Genomic DNA, 26,270 nt, shown 5'->3' with positions numbered 1-26,270 from the left:
AGTTAATGGCACAAAAACGAGCTGTGAAAAATGAAAATGAATGAAAATCGCTTATCGTCACGAGTAGGCTTCAATGAAGTTACTGTGAAAAGCCCCTAGTCGCCACATTCCGGCGCCTGTTCGGTGAGGCTGGTACGGGAATTGAACCGTGCTGCTGGCCTGCCTTGGCCTGCTTTAAAAGGCAGCGATTTAGCCGTGGAAATGCTGTGTCTCTTCGCTGGTTCATCTGCCAATTACCTGAAATCTTTGCCTTCTCGTTTCGGATCCACCCCGCTACCAGAAACCGTTCCTACTTCCTGCCCCGCCGGTGGTGCATCCGCACCGTGGGTTTCCCTGCGGCGTGGGGTGGATTCAGTGGGAAATCAGAAGATCCTGCCGCCGGCTAAAGGAGGACTGCCTCCCGCTGCCAGGGGGGGGGGGGGGGGGCAGGGAATCCCACCCATAGCTACATTAACGGCGTTCAAAAGGCATCTCGACAAATACACGGATATGATGGGTATATATATATATGTGCTGGTTTAGCTCAATGGGTTACACAGCTGGTTTGTGATGCAGAGCAAGGCCAGCAGCGCGGGTTCGATTCCCGTACCAGCTGAGAGTTCTGAATTCTCCCTCGGTGTGTACCCAAACAGGCGCCGATTGTGGCGACTAGGGGCTTTTCACAGTAACTTGCAGTGCAAATGTAAGCCTACTTGTGACAATAAAGATTATTTATTTATTAGAGGGATACGGCACGAGGAACTGCTAAGGGTTTTGACCAAGGGTTGGTATCCTGACTGGTATAGGCTTGGAGGGCCGAAGGGCCTGTTCCTGTCCTGAATCGTTCTCTGTTCTTAACAGGATTACGCAACAACACAGGAGGCCACTCCACCCACCATGTCTGGTGCTGGTTCGCTGATAGATCTATCCGTTTAGTTCCACTCCCCACCGTGGTTCGATGACTTATTCAATCCCCTTTTGAAAGTTACAATTGAATGTGCTGCCGATCCCCTTTCAAGCAGCACTTTCCAGATTGTAGCTCGCTGCGTCATGAAAACATCTCTCTCCTCTCCCGCTCATTCACCAACCACATTAAATCTGTGCCTTCTCGTTACCAACCCTCCTGCCAGTGGAAACAGTTTCTACTCTCCGACTGGCAAAACCCCTCAATCTTTTGAGCACGCCTATTAATTCTGCATTTTAACTGACGAGTAATTGCGACGAGGGGTGGGATCTTGTTGAACGTGCGAACACACAAATTGGGAGCCTGCTCCGCCTTTCAAGAAGATCCTGACGGGTATGATTTTAACATCAACCCCACATTCCTTCCCACTCTCGATGACCTTTCTCTCCCCCTGCTCATCAGGAATGTATCTACCTCTGCCTTAAAAATATTCAAAGTCGCTACTTCCACCCCCTTTGAGGAATAGAGTTACAAAGACTCTCAACCCTCGGAAAGAAATTCTCACCTTTGCCTTAAATGGGCAACCCCCTATTTTTAAACAGTAACCCCCAGTTGTAGATTCTCCAACAAGAGGAATATCCTCCCACATCCACCCTGTCAAGATCCCTCGCGGTCTTTATATGTTTCAATCAAGTCACCTCTTACTCTTCTAACCTACAGCCGGTACAAGCCTAGCTTGTCCAACCTCTCCTCTTAAGACAACCCATTCATTCCAGGTTATTAGCCCAGTACTGTTGTCATGTGAGAGTACCTTTAAGAAATGGGTGTTTATAAATGGGTGTGTATATAAATAACTGTAGTAAGAGTACCTTTAAGAAACGGGTATTTATTACTGCAGTGATGTCAGAGAGGGGGTGGAGCCGGGCTGTCTGTCAGCTTTTTACTTTCATTCTAGGCTGTTCGCTGCAGGGTGAGTTTTAGTTTCGTTTTCAGAGCTGGATAGCTGCAGTCACTGCCAGAAGGTGTATGAATCTCTCTCTCTGTAACCTAAAGACTGTAAATTGATCCTGGTGATTTAAAACTAATAACAGTAGTGACTTTAACCTGATGTGCTTCTGGTTAAAGTTGTTTTAAGTCTATGGATGTTCAAAGGAAAGCTTAAAGGATTACTTTGTGTTGTATTCTTTGGGTTTGTATTTGAATTAATGGTTGCTAAGATGTTCACTGTATGTTTCAAAAAGGTTAATTTGAGTTCATAGAATAAACATTGTTTTGCTTTAAAAAATACTTTTCCATTTCTGCTGTACCACACCTGTAGAGTGGGCCGTGTGCTCCCCATACCACAGTCTAGTAAAAGTTGTGGGTCAGGTGAACTCCATGATACACTTTGGGGTTCTCTAAACCCTGGCCCATAACACTGTAAACCTTCTCTGAATAGCTTCCAACGCATTTACATTCTTCCTTAAATAAAGAGATGAATACTGTACATAGTACTCTAGATGTGGTCTCACCAATGCCCCATATAACTGATAGATAACTTCCTTACTTTTTTATTCAATTCCTCTCACAATAAATAAAAACATTCTATTAGCTTTCTTAATTTCTTGCTGCACCTGCATGCTAACATTTTGTGATTCATGCACAAGGACACCCAGATCCCTCTGCCTCTCACATTATCCTCCACTTGCCAGATCTTTGACCAATCACTTACACCAAACTCAGTCCCTTCGTAGCCTCCTTATATCCTCTTCACAACTTACTTTCCTGCCTATGTTTCGGTGTCATCCCCAAATTTAGCAAGCATACCTTCAGTCTCTTCATCCAAGTCATTTATATAAATTGTAAAAGGGTGAGGCCCCAGCACTGACCCGTGGCACATCACTGGTCACATCCTGCCAACCAGATAACGACTCATTTATGCCTACTCTCTGTTTCCTGTTAACTAGCCAATCTTCTATCCATGCCAATATTCGCTATACTGTGAGCTTTTGTTTTCCGCAATAAGCTTTGATGTGGCACCCTATCAAATGCCTTCTGTAAATCCAAGTACAGTACATCACCCTTACTCCGCACCACATGGACTACAAACGGTTCAATAAGGCAGCTCACCACCACCTTGTCAAGGACAATTAGGGATGGACAATAAATGCTGGCCTAATCAGCAAAGTCCATATCCTTTGAATGAATAAAAGAAAAAAAAAACATGTTACTTCCTCAAAGAACTCCAATAAATTAGTTAAATAGTCATTTGGTAGTACGGAACTTGAATATTGCTGAAAAAAGGGTCATGTTGCTGAAGCCTTTCATCTTGCACTCATCAGGCCAATTCATGGGTATAGAATGAAAGGGAAAACTAAATTATACCGTCTGAGAAGAAAGCACTGATCGGTAGGCAAGTGGACTCTGATTGATAGAGGTATTGCCCTGGAGAGTGCACGAGCTGATGGTGACTGATAATCAACTGCTAAACTTAGATTGAAATTTAAACCAGACAGCTTGACTGATTCGGCAAGGCACTTCCGAAAAGGAATGAACCAGCAAATTAAAAGACAGCCTTTCACTGGTTCATTCCTCAAGACAATGCCCTAACTGAAAAAAAACGATGACCATGAGTGTAGCGGAGAATCAGCACAAAACAGTGAACAATCCTCAATAAATACAGCCTTCAAGAATCACGGAGGAAGGCATGAACAACATACCTTTCGCCAAGCTTAAATGTTGGTAAAAAATCTTCCCCCAGTGTGGCCAGCTCAAACTGAATAAATGTGTTAGGGAAAGACAGTATTGATCCCAGAACACCAAGGGACATGGTAGGAGAGTTGTGAAAGAACGACTACCATTATAAGAGTCACTGGGTCAGTCAGCAATACGATTGTAAACAGGGTAATGTGATGTCTATTTTCAAAATCAACAAGCCCTATTTGTCTTCAAACCTGAATCAATAAACTCGAGAAATAAAAATTAATTATAGATGTAAAAGCTCAGTGTAAATTAATCACATTCACAAACAATGTCAAGCTGGCAACGGCAGCTGATTTGCAGGAGTCGGCTCAAAAACCACATGGCGAGCTGGACAAAATATTAAGTGGGCAGAAAAACAACACACGGACGTCAATATCGCTCTGTGCTCAAGAGCTGTGGAACTAACGATGGATGAAGTTGTAAGAGACCCCGGGGTTCTCAGCGAATCAATGCCAAATGTTGCGTACTCAATTCACAGCACGGAGGTGAAAAGAATATTGAACAACAGTCAAAAACAAAAGTGGCTGGAAACGGGTGTGGAAGCAGATGTTGTAGCCTTCGCCTCGTTGATCGCCCGAAGGCAGATCCTGATGGGTTGGAGAGCAGCCTCTCCACCCTGTGCCCTGGCGTGGCGGGGGGATCTGTTGGAATTTGTGACTCTTGAGAAGGTTAAGTTTGAACTGAAGGGATGGATAGACGGGCATTCCTGGGCATTATTCATTATGCACTTTCAAGAACTGGATAACATCAAACTTTAGTTGGGGGTGATGGGTGGGAGGGGGAGGGGAGGGGGCAATGGGTGTTAATGGGGGCTATGGGGGATTCCGGATTCCTTTTTGTCATTTGTTTAAGTGAACATGCGGGCTAATGTTTGGGGTTTGGTGAGAGGATGGGATCGTTGTTATTGATATTGGGATTGACATATTTGTTACTGATTACTGTTGGTGGGTGTAAATTTGGGAGAAAATGTGAAAAAGGAGGAAAATAAATAAATATATATATTTTTTTAAAAACGTGGCAAAAAAAAACGCTGAAATTTAGGTTTTAATATTAATAATAACATTGCACGAGACGGAGTTCCACACATGGTTATACATAATAAATAAAATATCCTCCTTGCATCTGAAGATCTGCCTCTAAAAGTCGGCAAATGCTGAAATAAAACATCTTTCTCCAGTCGATTAAAAATCATGTCCAGAAGGTCTAACTCAAGCTCGAGGGACAGTACCTCATCTTTTGACCTGGCTCACTATAGCCTTCTGGACTCGATGTTAACTTCAACAACTTTGCATCATAACCTTTTGCTGGCTTGTTTCTTTCTTCATCCCCTCATGGTACAGCCAGGTGGGTGTTGTACAGCCATTCCCTCATCTGGATAAAACCTTCGTCTCTTTACGATACCCATTACCACTCACTTTGCCTTTACATGAAATGATTTGTTATTTAATCTCTCCTGCGCACCCCCCACACTTTCACGCTTTAACAGCCTCACATTTCCATCCTGACCTTGCCGAGTATTTCCGACAATTTTTTCTTTTAAACAATCTCAGTTTTAACATTTCCAATTGACTCTCACAGCTGTTTGTGGGAGAAGTCAGCTCTTGATTCACACCATCTTCTGGGTGAAGAATCACTGCCTGGCATCACCCACGAATGGCCGAGATGCAATTTTATGATTACGCTCCCACGTTCTGGACACCCAAAAGAGGGAATAATTTATCTCTGTTTAGCCTATCAAATCTTTGAACATTTAAAAAAATAAATTTTGAATACCCAATTGTTTTTTTCCAATTAAGGGACAATTTAACATGGCCAATCCATCTACCCTGCAAATCTTTGGGTTGTGGGGGCGAAATCCACGCAAACACGGGGAGAATGTGCAAACTCCACACGGACAGTGACCCGGGGTCAGGATTGAACCCGGGTACTCGGCACCGTAAGGCAGCAGTGCTAACCACTACGCCACCGTGCCGTCCCAAATCCTTCTACTATCTTAAGCTTTTCATTTAGCTCACACTTCAATTTCCCATTTTCGAGGGAATACCAGCCTAAGTCTATGTAACCAGACGATCCTTTAAAGCAGAGATGAGGAGGAATTTCTTCACCCAGAAGGTGGTGAATCTGTGGAACCCTTTACCACAGAAGGCTGTGGAGGCCAAATCACTTAAGACAGAGATAGATAGGTTCTTTGTTAATAAGGGGATCGGGGTTATGCGGAGAAGGCAGGAGAACAGGGATGAGAAAAATTGTCATGATTGAATGGCAGTGCAGACCCGATGGGCCGTGGCCCAATTCTGCTCCTATGTCTTCTGGTCTTCTTAAAGTACCCTTTTAGTTCCTGGTATCGTTCTGATGAATCTGCATCGCACCCCCTTCAAGACCGATTCACCCTCCCCGAGGGTCAACGCCCAGAACTGAACAAAGAACGGCAATGGGTCTAACGAGAGTTTTGTATAACGTGCATCTTCTTGTATTCCACCTCCCTGGGGTTTTTCCCAGGGTAGAGGGGTCAATTACTAGGGGGCATAGGTTTATGGTGCGAGGGGCAAGGTTTAGAGGGGATGTGCGAGACAAGTTTTTTTTTGCACAGAGGGTAGTGGGTGCCTGGAACACGCTGCTGGAGGAGGTGGTGGAAGCAGGGACAATAGTGACATTTAAGAGGCATCTTGACAAATACATGAATCGGATGGGAATAGAGGGATACGGATCCCAGAAGTGTAGAAGATTTTAGTTTAGACGGGCAGCATGGTTGGTGCAGGCCTGGAGGGCCGAAGGGCCTGTTCCTGTGCTGTACTTTTCTTTGTTCTTTGTTAAGTTAAAGACCAACATTCCTTGTACCATATTAAACTAATTTGTTTAAAGTGTCCTTCAGCTTTTAGTGATTTCTGCACATTGACCTGTACATCCCTTTGCTACTCCACAGATCTTAGCTTCACACCATCCAGACAGCTCTCTGGCCCAGTGTATGACTTCACACCTCCCTGCACTGAACTCCACCTGGCAAAGGTTTCCACCTACAAAAGAAGAAATAAATAACAGGAGTGGGCCATTCGGCCCTTGGAGCCTGCCTCACCACTCAAAAAGATAATGGTTGATTTTCTACCTCAACTCCACATTCCCGCTGACCCCCCCCCCCCCCCCCCCCCCCCCCACCCTGCTCCTCAGTACCCGAAAGTCTATTGATATCTGTCACAAAAATCCTCAACCCAACATCCACTGCTCTCTGAGGCACAGCATTCCATAGATTCTGAGTGAAGACATTTCTTCTCAGCCTTATTCTTAATTAATGTCCCCATTCTATGATTGTTCCCGAGTTCTGGATTTCCCCAGCCGTGGGAGACATCCATTCAGCATCCATCCTACATGAAATAAGAATTTCACACAGTTCCATTAGGTCACCATTCAGTCTTCTACAGTCTCGGCCCAATCTACTCAATCTCTCCTTGGGTTATGAATGGCCTACTCCCTGTTGTCGTGTAAACAGGTTTCTCATCAATTCCTGATGTGTTGGGATGCTATTGGTCGTCCTTCCAAAATGACAAATAGCAGAGCTACGTGCCCCACTTCATATTAACCCCATTGGCCTCACAGGCTCACATTTGCATTATTTAAAATTCACCCCGTTTGTCAAGTTTTAACTCGCGTTCAACTTTGCTGGGCGTCTTCGTCAGGTCACTGAGCAGTTTACCAAACAGGCCCTTCGCTAACTGCCTTTGCCCATATCTGTTCCATTGTCTAATGTTATCATTCCACAAACTAACCTTCATTCCACATGTCTGTCGAAACACCAACCTGGCAGCCAATAAAGCCAGGCGCTGCCGGGTTTGCTCCAGATGTTTATATCCCGATTTAAAGATTTCAGAAAGGCTAACTGTACGCATCGACAAAACAAGATTGCATGGGTTGTCCCAAGGCACACAAATGTCCCTTTACATCCCGTCTTATCTGGGGTTACCTTCGACAAATGGTTGGGCAAATTTTTACAATCGGTTTTGAGAATGTTTTCCAGCTACACGGTTAAGGATTCCTTTACATTTGTGAAGACCATACGTGGGCTCATTGACATCGCTGGCCTATTCACCAATGTTCCACTGAAGGAAGCCAGACACAGATATTTGCCCTGCAGCATTATACCATGGCGATCTAGACCCGCCACCATTGCGTGAATCAGTATTCACTGGACTTATGACCTGGTTAACTTCCGCAGTCGAGTTCCGTTTTAACACCATGTGTTGCCGTGGGACCCCCTCTAGCACCAGCTCTTGCAAACATCTTTATTGGGTTCCATGAGAAACAATTCCCTCTTCAATGGAATGACAAAGAACCTTCTCCCACTTCCACATTTCCGATAAGTGGATGATGGTCATTGGATAGGCATATGGACAATAAGGGAATAGTGTAGATGGGCTTTAGAGGGGTTTCACAGGTCGGCGCAACATCGAGGGCCGAAGGGCCTGTACTGCGCTGTAATGTTCTATGATACATAGAAGCCTAGAATCCCTACAGTGCAGAAGGAGACCATTTGGCCCATCATGTTTAACCCTACAATAGAGCACCCTACCTAGCCCCCCCCCCCCCCCCCCCAACCCCCCGGCTCTATCCTCGTAAGCCCACATAACCTTTTGACACTAAGGGGCAATTTAGAGAGGCCAATCCACCCAACGTGCACATCTTTGGACTGTGTGAGGAAACCGGATCACCAGGAAGAAACCCATGCAGACACGGGGAGAACATGCAGACTCCGCACGTCACCCAAGGTCGGAATTGAACCTGGGTCACTGGCACTGTGAGGCAGCAGTACGCACAGATTATTTGCTACATAATCCTGACAATGTGCTAAATATTACACTGACAACCAATTTAAGATGGTCAGTCGGGCTCACAGTGTGGCACATGTCTGCGCACTAGAAGTCACATACATTAATACACAGGGTCCTGCTCTTTGCAGACAGAAAGAACATGTACACACATTGCGCCTGTTTTAGCTGAAGTAAATAAGTGATATCCATTCACTGGTTCATTCCTCAGGGCAATGCTTTGAGCAGAATCAAACTGCATGGGTTAAATTTCAAACAATGGTTGGCAACTGTCAGCCACAATCAACTTGTGCATTCTCCAAGGCAAAGCCATTACCAATCAGAGGCTGCTTGCCAAGCAGTTAGCACCCTCTTCTCAAGCAGTATAAAGTTGTTGTTTTCCCTGATATTTATATTCTTACTGATGAGTGTAAGGTGAAAACCTTTAGCAAAATGCCTTTTTCTCAGCAACTACATACCTACATTGCTACATTTCATTCTATCCTTAACACTTACATTAGTCACGCTGTCTTGGCTTCAGGAAAACAACTATTGATACTGTCGTCCCAGAAAACAAGCAGCTAATTCACACAGACCATTGCATGCATGCAGGGTGCACACATGCAGACATATGCATGCAGACATGCAGAGGCACACGCGTGCACACACACAGGCAGGCGCAAACACGCACAGGCAGACAGACACACACACAGACAGACACACACACACACAGATACAGGCAGACAGACACACACACACGTAGGCAGACGCTCACGCGCGCACAGGCAGACGCGCACGTGCACAGGCAGACACACACACACACAGACACAGGCAGGCACGCACACAGACACAGGCAGGCACACACACACACACAAACACAGGCAGGCACATACAATCACAGACACAGGCAGGCACCCACACACACACGCACACACACAGGCAGGCACACACACAGAGACACAGGCAGGCACCCACACACACACACAAACACAGACAGGCACACACACAGACAGGCACACACACAGAGAGGCACACGCACACACACAGACACAGGTAGTCACACACAAACACAAACACAGGCAGGCACACACAAACACAGGCAGGCACACACACACACACACACAAACACAGGCAAAGAGTGACACACACATACATACACACACAGGCAGACACACACATGCTTACCTTGGTTCGGTTTCAGTGTCATTGGCGGTCAGTTGGATGATGTTGTTTGTTATTTCCACCTTACGCACACTGCCAAAGAAGTCTGTAATGAGAACGCTCTTGGGGTTCCTCTGAAATAGGTCCGTTCTGTGCCCCGGGGTAGAAACACATTGGCTCGGTGGACAAACCCTGAACTGGAAGACGAAAAAAGCCAAAGCTTAACATAGAGGCAAGGAGCTCCTCGCAAAGAGCATAAACAAGCATGGCACAGGTTTGCAAATACAGAATAGGGAGCTCATTGTTGGTCCCACAATTTCCCGAATTGGAATGCCCGACTAAAATGTCCTGATCCCCCCCCCCCCCCCCCCCCCCTCAACAGGTTTATGACAACAATTTAAGAAAGGCTGAAGGCCATTCAGCCCCTCGAGCCCAGGGGCACCGTTGAATCAGGTCAGTCATAAGTCAACGGGAGCAATGCCCCCTCTGAATCAGAATGCCATGGTCTGAAATCTCAGAAAATCAATGCTGCCACCCCAAGACAGTACCGAGGGAGTGCTACACTGCCACATGTGACATCAACTGTGTGAGGCCTTGCCTGTTCTCTCACGTGGGTGTAAAAGATCCCACGGCACCCAGCCAAAGAACAGTAAGGAAGAGTTAACCCCGGTGCCCAAGCCAATATTTATCCTGAAACCTTCATCACAGACAAGTAACTTATCTGGTAAATATCCCAATCCAGTTTGTTGAATTTGCTGTCTGTCCAAAACAGAACACAGTACTCCAGCTGGGGTCTGGCCAAGGCCCTGAACAAATGAAGCATCAACTCTACACTTTACATTTTCATCTCCAGGGGAATGAGATTCTAATGAGATTCACCACTGGAGAATCTTATTAACATACAACTGTAAATGCGGAACTTATGCCATATCCCTTCTTTAACCACGCGTGACACATAACAACTGGCGGTCTGAAGCCTTTATTTATGCATAATAGATACACCATATTGAATAATAATAATCTTTATTAGTGTCACAAGTAGGTTTACATTAACACTGCAATGAAGTTACTGTGAAAATCCCCTAGTCACCACAATCCGGCGCCTGCTCGGGTACGCGGAGGGAGAATTCAGAATGTCCAAATTACCGAACAGCGCGTCTTTCGGGACGTGTGGGAGGAAACCGGAGCACCCGGAGGAAACCCACGCAGACACGGGGAGAACGCGCAGACTCCGCACAGACAGCGACCCAGCGGGGAATCGAACCTGGGACCTTGGAGCTGTGAAGCCACAGCGCTAACCACTGTGCTACCCTAAATGCAACTGCGGAAGGTTTTATGAATCTTCATACAGACAAATTTGACGTCGTAAGGAAGCTTGCGAGACACAAACAATATAATGCAGGTATCAACGAAGAGAGGTGGGGGGGGAAATAATCGCACTAAAAAATTGCACTGAGGTCGAGGGAGCAGATTTACCATCCCCCTCCCATCTGAACTGGCAGCAAATTCATCCAAGCAGCATTTTCACATGGGAGGGACTGATCTTCATGAATAGTGGGAGGATTCCGCTGGGATTTTCTCAAATTGGCAATAAAGATTGAAGAAATGCGGAAATAGTGTAAAAACAGCACGAGTTACTCAAGCCCACATTGCCTTGATTTCCACGTCATGTTAATGCAGCTGCTTCGGGTCAACGCATACATAAATATTGTTAATGCATACTGGGTACATTGGCTTGGCTTGATAGGTAGCTCTCTCCCCTCCAAGTCAGACGGTCTGGGTTCAAATCCCAAAGAATGTGTAAGTCTCGGCTCCTATCTCTGACGCTGCATTATCAGAGATGTTGCTATTATTCAGAGGTGGGGCTAAACCAAGACAGTCTGGAATGTGAAGCACTTTTTGAAAAGAGCAGAGAGCTCTAAAATCTGACCCAACATTCCTTCCCAAAGTAACGTCACAAAGAACAGATTATTCATCAAGTACAAAACGAAAACCATAATTTCCGACATAACCCACTTAACCTACAAATTCCTTTTTTTGAGGCATTTCTGGCGGTGTTTCACATTTTAGGCGGCACGGTAGCCCAGTGGTTAGCACTGTCGCTTTACAGCTCCAGGGTCCCGGGTTCGATTCCCTGCTTGGGTCACAGTCTGTGCGGAGTCAGCACGTTCTCCCCGTGTCTGCATGGGCTTCCTCCAGGTGCTGCGGTTTCCTACCACAGTCCAAAGGGGGCAGCACGGTAGCATGGTGGTTAGCATGGTAGCATGGTGGTTAGCATAAATGCTTCACAGCTCCAGGGTCCCAGGTTCGATTCCCGGTTGGGTCACTGTCTGTGCGGAGTCTGCACGTCCTCCCCCTGTGTGCGTGGGTTTCCTCCGGGTGCTCCGGTTTCCTCCCACAGTCCAAAGATGTGCGGGTTAGGTGGATTGGCCATGCTAAATTGCCCGTAGTGTCCTAAAAAGTAAAGTTAAGGGGGGAGTTGTTGGGTTACGGGTATAGGGTGGATACGTGGGTTTGAGTAGGGTGATCATGGCTCGGCACAACATCGAGGGCCGAAGAGCCTGTTCTGTGCTGTACTGTTCTATGTTCTAGCATAAATGCTTCACAGCTCCAGGGTCCCAGGTTCGATTCCGGCTTGGGTCACTGTCTGTGCGGAGTCTGCACGTCCTCCCCGTGTGTGGAGGGTTTCCTCCGGGTGCTCCGGTTTCCTCCCACAGTCCAAAGATGTGCGGGTTAGGTGGATTGGCCATGATAAATTGCCTGTAGTGTCCTAAAAAGTAAGGTTGGGGGGGGGGGGGGGGGGGGGGGGGGGGGTGAGTTTAAGTGGGGTGCTCTTTCCGAGGGCCGGTGCAGACTCGATGGGCCGAATGGCACTGTAAATTCTATGATTCTATGAAGGCCTGCTATTTAAATGTGGCACTTTTTAAAAATCCACCAGGCTACATATATGCAATTTACTGATCAACAAAGCATTAACACCCACCAGTCTTCCAAAGGGGACCTACTGTTTTGACCTTTGCGTCAACAAAATATCAAAACCAAGTCTGATCTTAAAAAGATCCATTTCACAGACGCTCTCTCCAATTCAAAAGGATGATTCAAAAGGCTCTAATCAAGTGCTTACACATTCCTTTTTATCGCAGATTGATAGTAAATATCAAGACTTTAGAAGAACGCTTTGGTGCACGCGTATGTAAAGGGCAGAGCTTCCACCACTGCCGCGCAGTGGTTGCAATGTACACCATCTTTACAATGTGCTGCAGCAGCTCGTTAAAGCATCTTCCAAAGCCACGGCCTCTACTGTCTACAATGCCAATGCTAGCTGGGAACACCACCCATCTGCAAGTTTCCCTCCAAGGCAGGCACCATCCAGACTTAAAAATGCCGAATATACTGGCATAAAATCTAAATTTTAAGACCAATCTCTTAGACTGGAGCTTTTACGCAGGTACTGTTTTTGAGGGATTGACATGCGTGCTTGATTTGAGCCCAAAAAAACACCATCACAATGGAATAAAGTAAAATAAGACACCACGAAGGGATATTAATTAATTCCCAAATATTTATTTATTTTCTAATGTTATAGACTTCATCCAACACAATATAAAAGTATACCATAAGAAACTATTTCTTGTCAGGACTAAATCAGGCCTTCTCGTGAATCTTGTGCACCGCCCAGCAATGGCCTTAATTCTGAAATTCCCGATTCCTTGGCTTCCCAGAGGGCGTAAAGTCAGATGGCTCCACAGGTGATTCAATGACCATTTTGCCAATGCTCGTTGACCCATATTGCCATCCAACGTAGATTAAGCTGCCTACTTGTTAGTCATCCTCAAAGGCATCGTGACAGATCAGGTGGTCTTGTCGCCTGACCGGTAGATTGCTGCTAGAATTGGAGGAGGGAAAATCTAAAGTTTCCTGCACGTGCCGTTAAATTAACTAGATCAATCACCGGTAAATAATTAATAATTGCAAACCAGTTTGATCCCTGAAAAACTAGGGCCGACCTTTACACAAGATCTACGCTTGCACAAGTTTACACTGTGGAGTTTTTTTTGTTTGTTTTTTTTATAGATTTAGAGTACCCAATTCATTTATCCAATTAAGGGGCAATTTAGCACGGCCAATCAACCTACCCTGCACATCTTTGGGTTGTAGGGGAGAATGTGCAAACTCCACACGGACAGTGACCCAGAGCTGGGATCGAACCTGGGACCTCGTCGCCGTGAGGCAGCAGCACTAACCACTGCGCCACCGTGCTGCCCTTTTAAGGGCACTATGGTATACCTACATGAACTGTGCAATTACTTTCACAAGGGCAATTAATAGTGGCATCGCCAGCGATGCCCACAGCTCATAAACGAGACGGGAGACGGTGGTGTCAGGGTGATACCACTGGGGTCGTGAAATCTGCCATCTTTACTTGCTCTGGCCTAGGGGAGAGCCCTGGCCCAAAGAAATGGGGTTGACCCTTACCCGCCCTCTGAAAGAGCCAAGCAAAGCTTTGCCAGCGATGAAAAGTCCCGTGAATGAATCAATAAACCATGGGGAACAAGAGAGGGTAACAACAGCAGCAATAAACGTGTTCAAGACTGGAGAGCAGAGAAGTAACTAGTGTAGCCCCATTAATAATTACAGATGGGGGAAGCCTATCAGCTCAGCTTTCTGTACAAACTGTGTGGATTGTTGGAATTTCAGATATATTGTATTATATATATTTGGTGCAGCAATGGTTAAAAGTCTGGGTTAGTGTGTTACTGTTGCAGTCATTAGAAATCCTGGTTTGAAAGGCAGCAGGCATTTTGGAGCCAGGGGTGCAATTAAAGCATCATAAAAGTTGGGTTAATAGAATTTTGTTTATATAAAGAAGGTTTCCTGGGGTGTAGGGGTGTAGATAATTAGAGACAGTGGGCTGGATTCTCTGCAGCCCCGCTCCAAATCGCGGAGAATCAACTTTCGCGCCGAAATCGGGCCCGGTGCCGGTCTGGCGATTTTCCGGGACCCGAGAATCGCCGTTTTCATGGAGTACAGTGCGCGGCTGGGGGGCCATTGCCAGAGACCCGCGCAGCGATCCTCCGCTCCCGACCGGCCGAGTTCCCGACAGCGTGGAATTAACATGCTATGGTCAGGACTCTTGCGTGGCGGCTGCGGACTCAGTCCACGGCCGCCCTGGTTGGGGTGGGGGGGTGGGATCGGGCACCGGGGGGGGGGGGGGCTTATGAGAAGCCAGAGGACAGATCGGGCCGGTCGGATGCAAGGGTGTGCGGCCGCTTGGGGGCGGCGTACATCTTGCAGCTGCCTCTGTGGTTCGAGTCCGCCATGGCGCTCGGCACGGCCGCTGGAGGCCGCCGCCATGTGCACGCGCGGACTCGAAACTGGAAGTGCGGGGGGCCGTTTCCACAGATAAAGCTGTATGAATCACTCCGGGTCCCTGCTAGCCCCCTGAAGGTGAGTGAATTAGCATATTTTATTTTGTGGAAACTCCCGAGTAAAACGCCAGCGTTTTCACACAGGCGTGGGGACACAGTCCCATTTTGGGAGAATCCAGCCCAGTGTGTTTAGCTTAGTAAGATGATGTAGTTAATGGGAAGAGCCAGGAACTGAAGCAGTCAGGAACTGGAGTTCAGTTTTGATCTGCCTGTGAACAGACTAGCAGTTTCTCTCAAAGCAGGTTAGCTAAAAAGATTTTGCCTGTGAATAAAACAGCCGTTTCTGAAAAGTCTGGCAGGTTAAACAGTAGTTTGACACAGGCAAGAATCTGCAGCTGGTTCCTCAAGGATCTCTCTCTCTCAAAGCAGTTTATCCAAGACATATCTTTACAGCAAGTATTCTGAGGTTGGCTAACTGCCCGACGCTCCCTGGGTTTGTGGATGAAAGGCAGCTGAATTTAGTTGCTGACGCTCCCTGGGTTTGTGGATGAAAGGCAGCTGAATTTAGTTGCTCGATACCCAAGCTACGAATTACGCCCTGGAAAATTTTAGACATGAAGTTAGACCCCTGGTCAGATTGTACTTTTTAGGGTAGGCCATAGCACGTGAAGAACTGTGTCAACTTTTCCAGTACTACACGGCGGTGCAGTGGTTAGCATTGCTGCCTCATGGCGCTGAGGTCCCAGATTCGATCCCGGCTCTGGGTCACTGTCCGTGTGGAGTTTGCACATTATCCCCATGTTTGCGTGGGTTTTGCCCCCCACAACCCAAAGATGTGCAGGGTAGGTGGATTAGCCACGCTAAATTGCCCCTTAATTGGAAAAAATGAATTGGGTAGATGAAATTTATTTTAAAAACGTCCACTACTACCTGAGCTGTAATTATTCTTAAAGGTATAGCCTCCAGAAATCGGATGGTTATATCCATTACAGGAAGAATGTACTGATGACCTGCCTTCATTTTAGGCAGTGGTCCTACACAATCTACCGATATCTGACTAAATGATTACAGATACGTATGGGTACCAAAGGTGTGGGTCTAATCACATGTTGTGGTTTACCTATTACCTGGCAGGTATTTCCCCATGATATTTCAGTAATACCACTATCTTGTCAACAACCATCCATTCCTCGTCTGCAGGTCTATGAGAACGTCTCCACTGTCTCATCAGAACTCATCAGAACAGGGTAGCATGGTGGTTAGCATAAATGCTTCACAGCTCCAGGGTCCCAGGTTCAATTCCCGGCTGGGTCACTGTCTGTGTGGAGTCTGCACGTCCTCCCCCTGTGTGCGTGGGTTTCCTCCGGGTGCTCCGGTTTCCTCCCACAGTCCAAAGATGTGCGGGTTAGGTGGATTGGCCATGCTAAATTGCCCGTAGTGTCCTAATAAAAGTAAGGTTAAGGGGGGGGGTTGTTGGGTTACGGGTATAGGGTGGATACGTGGGTTGAGTAGGGTGATCATGGCTCGGCACAACATTGAGGGCCGAAGGGCCTGTCCTGTGCTGTACTGTTCTATGTTCTAACTCAGTTCTTAATGTAATAGCGCTCTGGAACCCCCTCAGCCTTAACCTCCGAGAGCGGACTACTGTGCTAATCTATGTAGGTCTGGGGCTGCCTCCTGGGCCTCAATTAATGAAGTCTTATCGAACACTTCCTCGGAATTATCCTCATCCTCAAGGATAGTTTTGGATATTCTAATCACCCGATGGTGGTGTGACTTTAATCTCTGGAGGTGGACTTTGTTTAGTCATTGCCCTGGTCACCACAGGTGATGGAAAAATTTCTGAAAACCGTCTCCTTATCTTCCCTCGGACACTCTGTCTTTTACTCCACCCTTCTCTCGCTCTACTCTTTTCCCTTGCTCATCTTTTCACGATGGGGAGATGCTGACGTTGGACTGGGGTGAGCACAATCTTACAACACCAGTTTAAAGTCCAACAGATTTTTTTCAAACCACTAGCTTTCGGAGCACTGCTCCTTCCTCAGGTGAGGAACTTTCACGTCAAGTTTCCTTTCGAAAATCTATCTTTTTGCCGCATCTCCAACTCTCTTTCTAACATGTCCATTTTTTATAAACTCTCCCTCATTCTCGAGCTCCAGCCGAATTCTCTCCAGATCGGTTTTGCAATCAGAAAGTGCTTCTGTGGGACGACACGGTGGCGCAGTGGTCAGCACTGCTGCCTCACGGCACCGAGGACCTGGGTTTGATCCCGGCCCTGGGTCACTGCCCGTGTGGAGTTTGCACATTCTCCCCATGTCTGCGTGGGTTTCACCCCCACAACCCAAAGATGTGCAGGTTAGGTGGATTGGCCATGCTAAATTGCCCCTTAATTGGAAAAAAAATAATTGGGCATTCTACATTTATATAAAAAAAGCGCGAGCTTCTGATACTACACTACCTGTTCATGGGCTCGCCTGTGTTTCTAACAGACCCAAGCACACAACTTATATATCTCATATATCTCTGCCTTCTTAGCTTTATCCGGTACCTCTACTTTTAATTCACTTGCAAATTCAATTAACTTGTCTTCTCAAAACCATTGTAAATAAACCAAAGACAAGATCTTCAGCTGAAGAAAGGTTTAGCATCTCCAGAACCATCCTGTCATGCTATTACAAACCTGGTACCTCTTTAATATATACTAGGCCGTAAATCGTCGCTGTCTACCATTCCAAAGATCCCTGGGCCGAGCCCACATACTGTGGGCTCGTGCACAGTTAATTCCAGCCCCTCTAGACCCAGAATCGCAATACAGGCAAAATTAGATTTTATTAAAATAACTAAGGTCTTTGGTTGACCCCAATAAAGTAGTTCGTCGAATCCCTACAGCGCAAGAGGAGGCCATTCATCCCAGGTGCACTGGCCCTCTGCACCTTGGTCCACTCTCCTACCCTATTCCCATTGCCCAGCTAACCTGCACAATTTTGGACTGTGGGAGGAAACCGGGTCACCCGGAGGAAACCCACACAGACACGGGGAGAATGTGCAAACTCCAAACAGATCATCACCCAAGGCCAGAATTGAACCCATGTCCCTGGTGCTGTGAGACAGCAGTGCTAACCACTGTGCCACCATGCCGCACCAATATGCGCACAGGAAGTCTGTGATGGTCAAGCTTTATGATTAATTTGCCTCCATTCAGAGCAGCAAACAGGTCACCAATTTTCGGTAGCAGGTACGGATACATCTCCAGGAGAGAATTAACGGTGATTTTTAGAGTCACCACATATTCTGATAGACCCGTCATCCTTCTGTGGGAACTGCCCACTCTGCACAATCAGCATTCCCAATTATCTGAAAGTTTTCTAGTTCCTACTCAACATTCTGTCGCATTGAGTAGGGAATTGAATATGGTTTGAACAACCTTGGAGAATAATAATAATAGCTTATTGTCACAAGTAGGCTTCAATGAAGTTACAGTGAAAAGCCCCTAGTCCTGACATTCCAGCACCTGTTCGGGGAGGCTGATACGGGAATTGAACCCGCACTGCTGGCATTGTTCTGCATTACAAGCCAGCTGTGCTAAACCAGACCCTAAGCTTTGGCCTTCACAGAAAGTTAGGCTTCAATGCCTTTAATAACCCCAGCACCTTCTTTGAAGACATCAGCATGTTGGTCTAACAAGGTTCTGCAATATGGGGTTGCCATGTACTTTATTTATCTTATTCCAGTCCAACCAAATTCCTTTTAGCCTGTTTCTTCCCACAGGTGATGGGGGATTCCCTGCCATGATGATAAGTAACATCTTTGCCGTCTGAATTCCATATTTTGCTTCCAAGTAATGTGTCTTTTTCAATTGCCTGTTTATTTTCATGCATGACTTGTCTGTGCTCATTGTGACAGCTTTTCCCTGGCAGTACTGCTTTACTGCGATCAGTCTTAGATCGGCATGCATGCTGTGTGTGTCCCTTTTTCCCCACAGTAGTGACAATCAGCAGTTTGCCACTTACAGGAATTATGCCTTTTTCCATTATAGCGGTAATATGTTTGGAAGCATGTATTTCCTGACTTTAACTTCAGCATTGTCAGAATGTCCTTTCAAATCTCCAACTTGTATCCCTGCCATTTCTACACTTTGCGCAATCTCAAACGCTTTCTCCAGCGTCAGCTTTTGCTCGAACAGTCTTCGCTGAATTCTTTCACTTCTTAGTCCACAAACCAAGCAATCCCGCAAAGCTTCTTCCAGGTAACAGTTAAAGTCGCAATGTTCCGCAAATTTTCTCAACTCAGCCAGGAACCGGAAAACAGACTCACCCTCACGCTGTTCTCTTCGGTGAAACTTGGACCACTCTTTTTTAATTTTTTAACGAAAATGTCCTTTTACAAAGAGGGCACGGTGGCGCAGTGGTTAACACTGCTGCCTCACGGCACCAACTACCCGGGTTTAATCCCGGCCCCGGGTCACTCACCGTGTGGAGTTTGTACGTTCTCTTCGTGTCTGCGTGGGTCTCTCCCCCACAACGCAAAGAGGGCTGGTTTAACTCAGTGGGCAAGACAGCTGGTTTGTGATGCAACACAAGGCCAGCAGCGTGGGTTCAATTCCCGTACCAGCTGAGAATTCTGAATTCTCCCTGTGTACCCGAACAGGTGCTGGAATGTGGTGACCAGGGGCTTTTCACAGTAACTTCATTGCAGTGTTAATGTAAGCCTACTTGTGACAATAAAAGATTATTTATTTATTTTATGTGCAGTGTAGGTGAACTGGCCACACTAAATTGCCCCTTAGTTGGAATAAAAAAAGAATTGAGTACTTACAAAGGCACAAACCTTAGACACAAACATCACAAAAACAAAGTCAAACGCTGAGGATTTTGTCAGTAGGCACAGGGAATAAAAATATGTTCTAGTTCACATCACCACCACTGCAATCTCACAATTGGAAAAGCAAAGCAGGAAAACGAAGGGCTTGCTTTTAGGGAGGCCTTTCAAAGCCTTAACAGGTCCCAAAATATGTTATCGCCAATGATGTGCTTTCAGAAATACAGTAACTATTATGCAGATAAATGAGGGGCACAGAGAGCACACAGCAAGGCTCAACACACAGTAGAATAAATGAGCAGTTAACACGTTCTGGACAGCCAACAGTGCATGGCGTGAATAAAATGATTAAAGAAGTTGATGGGAGAGACAGACAGAAACTACGCCCTCCGGTGGGGGAGAATTGAACAAGATGGCATACACTTAAAATTAGAGCTAGGCTACTCAGGCGTGATTTCAAGATGCACTTCTTCACATAAAAGGTAGTGTAAATCTGGATCCATCACCACCAAAAATACCTGCTGAACCTCGGGTTAATTAAATATTCCAAAACGGAGATCGACAGATCTTCATTGGGGAAGAGTATTGAGGAGAAATAAGGGGAGTGGATAGAGTTAAGTTCAGCCATCTTCTAAACTGAACGGCAGAATGGGATCAAGGGGTGATAGGTCCCACTCCTTTTCCCAGGGACACACATGTAACAATGCTGCTTTCCTCATGTCTGTTGGCTGCTTGGTGTTGGAAAGGTGAGAAGGTGGCTCCGTGACGCAACGGATAGCGCATTGGAATTCTAGGGGAAAGATGACGGTGTCATCTGAAAGAGATCTTCAAGATTAAGACAGGCTATGAGAAGGTGGCAGAGCATATCCACCTGTCAGTAAGAGACATAACTAAACATGAAGGCTTGAAAGCAAACTTATTCACTCTTAAAAGCAGGCCACTTGGCCCATCGTGCCAACACTCATTTTCCCCTTGGAAGCGTCAGCCATGGCCCAGTGGGCACACTTCCAGCTCCAAGGAGAGAAGGTTGTGGCTTCGTGTCCCAATCTTGAGCACAGAATCTAGGGGTGACACACACAGTGCAGTACTGAGGGAGTGCTGCACTAGCAATCTAAACCAAGGAGCCGACTGCCCTCACAGATGGATGCAAAAGATCCAATCTTCAAAGAGGAGGAGGGTTCTCCGGGTCTCCTGACCTATATTTATCCCTCAACCAACAAAGAAATGGATTAGCTGGTCACCATCACATGGCAATGGCAGGAGAAATGGCCGTCTGCTTCCATTGACGTGACGAACCTTTAAAGTTCTTCATTGACTATCAAGTGATTTGAGACATCCTGAGGACAGGAAATACTTGTATTTAAAAACCAGCCTTCATTTTTTTATTGTACCTCCACAATCGTGTCTTTATTTCATACACCCTTGCTTCCTTTTATAAAAAGCTACGATGGCACCAGCTTCTGTGAAATTATTCCGTCGGTGCCGAGGGCCTTCATCAATCAAGCGCAGAAATTGCTCCTGCCCCAGTAGTTCCTCAAACTGACTAAATTATTTGGCTCATCTAAGTTACCCCCACTTCCGTCTCTTGGGTCCTCAAGCCATCATCAATTCGCTTCATTCAGCCGCCCAATCTGGGCTGTTTTCGCACCAAGGAACAGTGTCCTTCTGGGTGGGAGAGGAACTGCTGCCAAGTGGGTATTTTCTGTGCCAGATCGAGCTCCCTTATCCTCGGGAGTAGACTGGAGTCTGCCGCTCAAATAAGCCAGCCAGATTTCTCATCTGCCTTCTCAGAATCAGAACCAAAGTGACGGCACCAAGACTCAAGCCGTGTCCGAAACAACGCGCATCCGCACAGTGCCCCGTGTACATAGAAACATAGAAAATGGGTGCAGGAGCAGGCCATTCGGCCCTTCAAGCCTGCACCACCAGTCAATATAATCAAGTCTCCAACTCCCGCTTTCTCTCCATACCCCTTGGTCCCTTTAGCTAAAAGGGCCACATCCAGCTCTCTCCCGAATCTATCCAACGAACTGGCCCCAATGGCTTTCTCTGGGAGGGAATTCCACAAGTTCACAACTCTGTGAGAGAAGAGGTTCTTCCTCATCTCAGTCCTGAAAGGCTGACTCCTTATTCTCAGGCTGTGACCCCTAGTTCTGGGCATCCCCAACATCGGGAACATTCTTCCTGTTTCTAGCCTGCCCAGTCCCATCAGGATTTTCTATGTGATCCCCTCTTATTCTTCTGAACTCCAGTCAATCCAGTCTTTCTTCAGAGGTCAGTCCTGCCATCCCGGGAATTATTCTGGTGAACCTTCGCTGGACACCTTCAATAGCAAGAATGTCCTTCCTCAAACTAGGAGAACATAACTGCACACAATACTCAAGGTGTAGCCTCACCGAGGTCCTGTATAATAAAGAACAAAGAAAAGTACAGCACAGGAACAGGCCCTGTGGCCTTCCAAGCCCATGCCAACCATGCTGCCCATTCTACACTTCCGAGGTCCTTATCCCTCTATTCCCATCCTATTCATGTATTTGTCAAGATGTCCCTTAAACGTCACTATCGTCCCTGCTTCCACCACCTCCTCCGGCAGCGAGTTCCAGGCACCCACTACCCTCTGTGTAAAAAACTTGCCTCGTACATCTCCTCTAAACCTTGCCCCTCACACCTTAAACCTATGCCTCCTAGTAATTGACCCCTCTACCCTGGGAAAAAGTCCCTGACTATCAACTCTGTCTATGCGCCTCATAATTTTGCAGACCTCTATCAGGTCGCCCCTCAACCTCCTTTGTTGCAGTGAGAAAAAAACAAGTTTATTCAACCTCTCCTCATAGCTAATGCCCTCCATACCAGGCAACATCCTGGTAAATCTCTTCTGCACCCTCTCTAAAGCCTCCACATCCTTCTGGTAGTGTATCGACCAGAATTGAACACTATACTCCAAGTGTGGCATAACTAATGTTCTATACAGCTATAACATGACTTTTTTTATATTCAATGCCCCGGCCAATGAAGGCAAGCATGCCGTATGCCTTCTTGACTACCTTCTCCACCGGTGTTGCCCCTTTCAGTGACCTGTGGACCTGCACACCAGGATCTCTCTGACCGTCAATACTCTTGAGGGTTCTACCATTCACTGTATATTCCCTACATGTATTAGACCTTCCATTTGTCCGGATTAAACTCCATCTGCCATCTCGCCGCCCAAGTCTCCAAACAATCTAAATCCTGCTGTATCCTCTGACAGTCCTCATCACTATGCGCAATTCCAACAACTTTTGCGTCATCTGCAAACTTACTAATCAGACCAGTTACATTTTCCTCCAAATCATCTATATATACTACGAACAGCAAAGGTCCCGGCACTGATCCCTGCGGAACACCACTAGTCACAGCCCTCCAATCAGAAAAGCACCCTTCCATTGCCACTCTCTGCCTTCTATGACCTAGCCAGTTCTGTATCCATCTTGCCAGCTCACCTCTGATCTCGTGTGACTTAACGGCAGCAAGATATCCCTACCCCTCAACTCAAATCCTCAAACTTACAAAGCATGGTTCTCAGACACCAGACGATGCTTCAGAAGTTAGTGCCATTTAAACAGCACTGGTTTCCACGTTTAAAAAAATAAATAAATCGGCTTTCACTTTTCCTTCAGTTAAAAAAATAATGCCTTTATTTTGGACGAACTACAGCACATTGTAAATGGCCTCTGGGCCTTCCTGCAGAGAGAATAGCTTCCTTTTCCCTTGGATCAGCGTGAAATATCATCAAAACAATTCAGCTTATTACTGATGGAGGGTTGCATGTGGACAACTGATCACCAAGCAACACTCAGAACGACAGCACTGAAGTGGTACAGGATACGTTACTGCACGAAGGCACAGCAGATTCCTGGAATACTCAATTCCAACTTCACAAAATGTTACATTGATTAATAGTGGTTTAGTGTGCACACTCTCGCCACCACATTTAGGCTCAGCGTTTCACTGCCGTCTTTCGGATTAAGCCGAGACCCCATTTGCCCTCAGTTTGGTGTAAGGGGTGTTGTGGGTTATTTTGAAGGGAAGCGGAGGAGTTGTCCCCGGTGTCATGGCCAATTATTTACCCCTCCATCAACGTCGCCGACACGAAAAGTTATCAGATTATTATCCCTTTAAAGTTTTGGGGACCTTGCTGTGAGACCAAGGGGCGGCACTGTTGCTTCACAGTGCCAGGGTCTCAGGTTCAATTCCCGGCTTGGGTTACTGTCTGTGCGGAGTCTGCACGTTCTCCCTGTGTCTCCGGTGCTCCGGTTTCCTCCCACAAGTCCCGAAAGACGTGCTGTTAAGTGTATTGGACATTCTGAATTCTCCCTCCGTGTACCCGAACAGGCGCCGGAATGTGGCGACTAGGGGACTTTCACAGTAACTTCATTGCAGTGTTACTGTAAGCCTACTTGTGGCAATAAAGATTATTATTATAAATTGGCCGGCAGATTTTCCTACGTTACTGGTGACCACAGCACAAAGTACTTCATTGGCTACACACCACTGCGGGTCATCCTGAGGTCACGAAAGACCCCCATATAAATGTGAACTCCCTCATTTAATTTCCCATAACCGCTCCTTCATAACACACACAACAAAAAAAACGGGCATTTTCCGTCCAGTTCCTATAGACCCATTGCACAAAACTGCTCCAACGCGACAGGAAATTGGCATTCTTCACTTAAGAGAAGCCACAAGTTGGTTGGCGTAGCAAATGCGGTAATTGGGGGGGGGGGGGGTGGTTTCTGGAGATCAGGGATCGGCAACATTTTTGTAACACACTGGAGTTATCTTTAATTTGCTTCGAAACCACAGCCCGGGTAATCTGGGGCTGTAATTGACGCCAACGCTGGTTGTCCAAAATGGAATGTGTAAAAAATCCCCCGCAAGAATTGTTAGGGAAGAGTTAATGCTTCCCAGTGCTTAAGTTAGAATTGTTTAATAGACAATTAATAGACAATGTTAAACAATTGTTTAATAGTTTTAATTGTTTAATAGACCATAAAGGGGATGCATAAAGGGGATGCAGGTGAAACTGGGATGACTTGGTGGAGAAGTGATTGTTGGGCATGGTCAAAGAAGTCAAGATTTCCTTTCTATTGCAGTTTTATCTTCAGAGCCTAACATCCCTCACCTTCAGCACTAGTTTAATGAAATCTCATCACTGTGTCCACAGCCTTATTAACACAGGGATTGATGCCAGCTAATTAAACCAAAGTTCAGTTATTAACTTAAACCCAAAGTCTATAATGTCGCTGCATCAAGATTTTTAAGACAGCTGTTCTTGTGAATATTGATCAAGAATTTTAAAAAGACGAACCAGGTCAGTAAAATCCCACTGAAAGATATTAATATTTCAGGCTTCATATTTATTAGCTTTTAAAACCCTATATAAATATACAGACTAACTGAATTACATGAGGATGAGACGGTCGTCTCGAGAAAGAGAAATTGCTTTGATAAAAGAAAGACGAGCCTTTATAGGACACCATGCATGGTCCCTTCGTCGTTGGTAAGCTATCTGACACCCAATGCTGGATACGAAGAAATTCCCTTCAATTAAATAGTGGGAAGACTGAAGCCAGTGTTTCTGCTCCTTAGCTACCAACTCCAACCCCCTCCCTGGCAACAGCCTGGTTTTAAGCAGGTCTATTCCAATCCTGGCCTCACCTTTGACCGCCAAGATGAGCTTCCGACCACACATTCGTGGCTCCCCCTCTCAGGCGCTTATTTCCACCTCTGTAACGTTGCTCAACCTGGCCTCTGTCTTGCCGCTGAAACATTCATTTCTGGCTTTGTTACCGCTGGACACGTCCATTCCAATGCAATCTGGTTGGTCCCTCGTATTCGATCCTTTGTAAACTTGGGATCATCCAAAACTCGGCTGCCTCAGCCTTAATTCGCACCACGTCCCACTCCGCTGTGCCCCTATCACCTCTGCGCCCGCTGCCCCATGCTTGGTTGCCAGTCGAGAAACATCTTGGATTTTTAAAATTCTCATCAAACTCCACCCCTCCCTTCCCCATCGCCGCAATATCCTTCAGCCCTAGCACTCTCCAAGATATTTGCACTTCTCTAATCCTGGACACATTGCGCATCCCGATTTGATTCGGGATAAATCAGGCCCCAAGCTCTGGAATAACCTCTCCTTGAAGCACCACACTATTGATACGGTGACTGGGAGGAGCTTGCTATCAAGCATTCAAAATGGTGCCACCTTGTCCATCAGGCTGAGTCCCAATGTCTGAATGATGAGGCAGAGTGTCAGCCGAGAAGGAAACAAAAAGGAAGCAATTGCTACTCTCCGGGTCCCACTGACTCCTGGGACTGCCTGCCTTATGTGCCGAAAGATCGGAGAGTCTAGAATCGTCAATGAAGTCCCACTACAGACCCGGAGGGAGGCATCATCTTCGAATCGAGGGACAGCTGATGATGAAAAGGACAACAGCAATTGCTGCATCAGATGATGACCAG

At 46.4% G+C, this 26,270-nt stretch overlaps 1 protein-coding gene across 1 annotated transcript in view; it reads right to left on the bottom strand.

Annotated features, from left to right (window-relative positions):
- pigk (phosphatidylinositol glycan anchor biosynthesis, class K) overlaps positions 1-26,270 on the bottom strand; it is a 124,751-nt gene that overhangs the window by 67,245 nt on the left and 31,236 nt on the right. Inside the window, exon 9 of the mRNA XM_038793759.1 lies at positions 9,607-9,779. Coding sequence (XP_038649687.1) covers positions 9,607-9,779 — 173 coding nt within the window. The remainder of the gene's footprint in view (positions 1-9,606; positions 9,780-26,270) is intronic.

The sequence above is a fragment of the Scyliorhinus canicula genome, chromosome 4 (assembly GCF_902713615.1).
Source record: "Scyliorhinus canicula chromosome 4, sScyCan1.1, whole genome shotgun sequence".
Classification (NCBI taxonomy): Eukaryota; Metazoa; Chordata; class Chondrichthyes; order Carcharhiniformes; family Scyliorhinidae; genus Scyliorhinus; species Scyliorhinus canicula.
The sequence above is the reverse complement of the archived record's forward strand: the minus strand, read 5'-3'. Positions and strand labels throughout refer to the sequence as shown.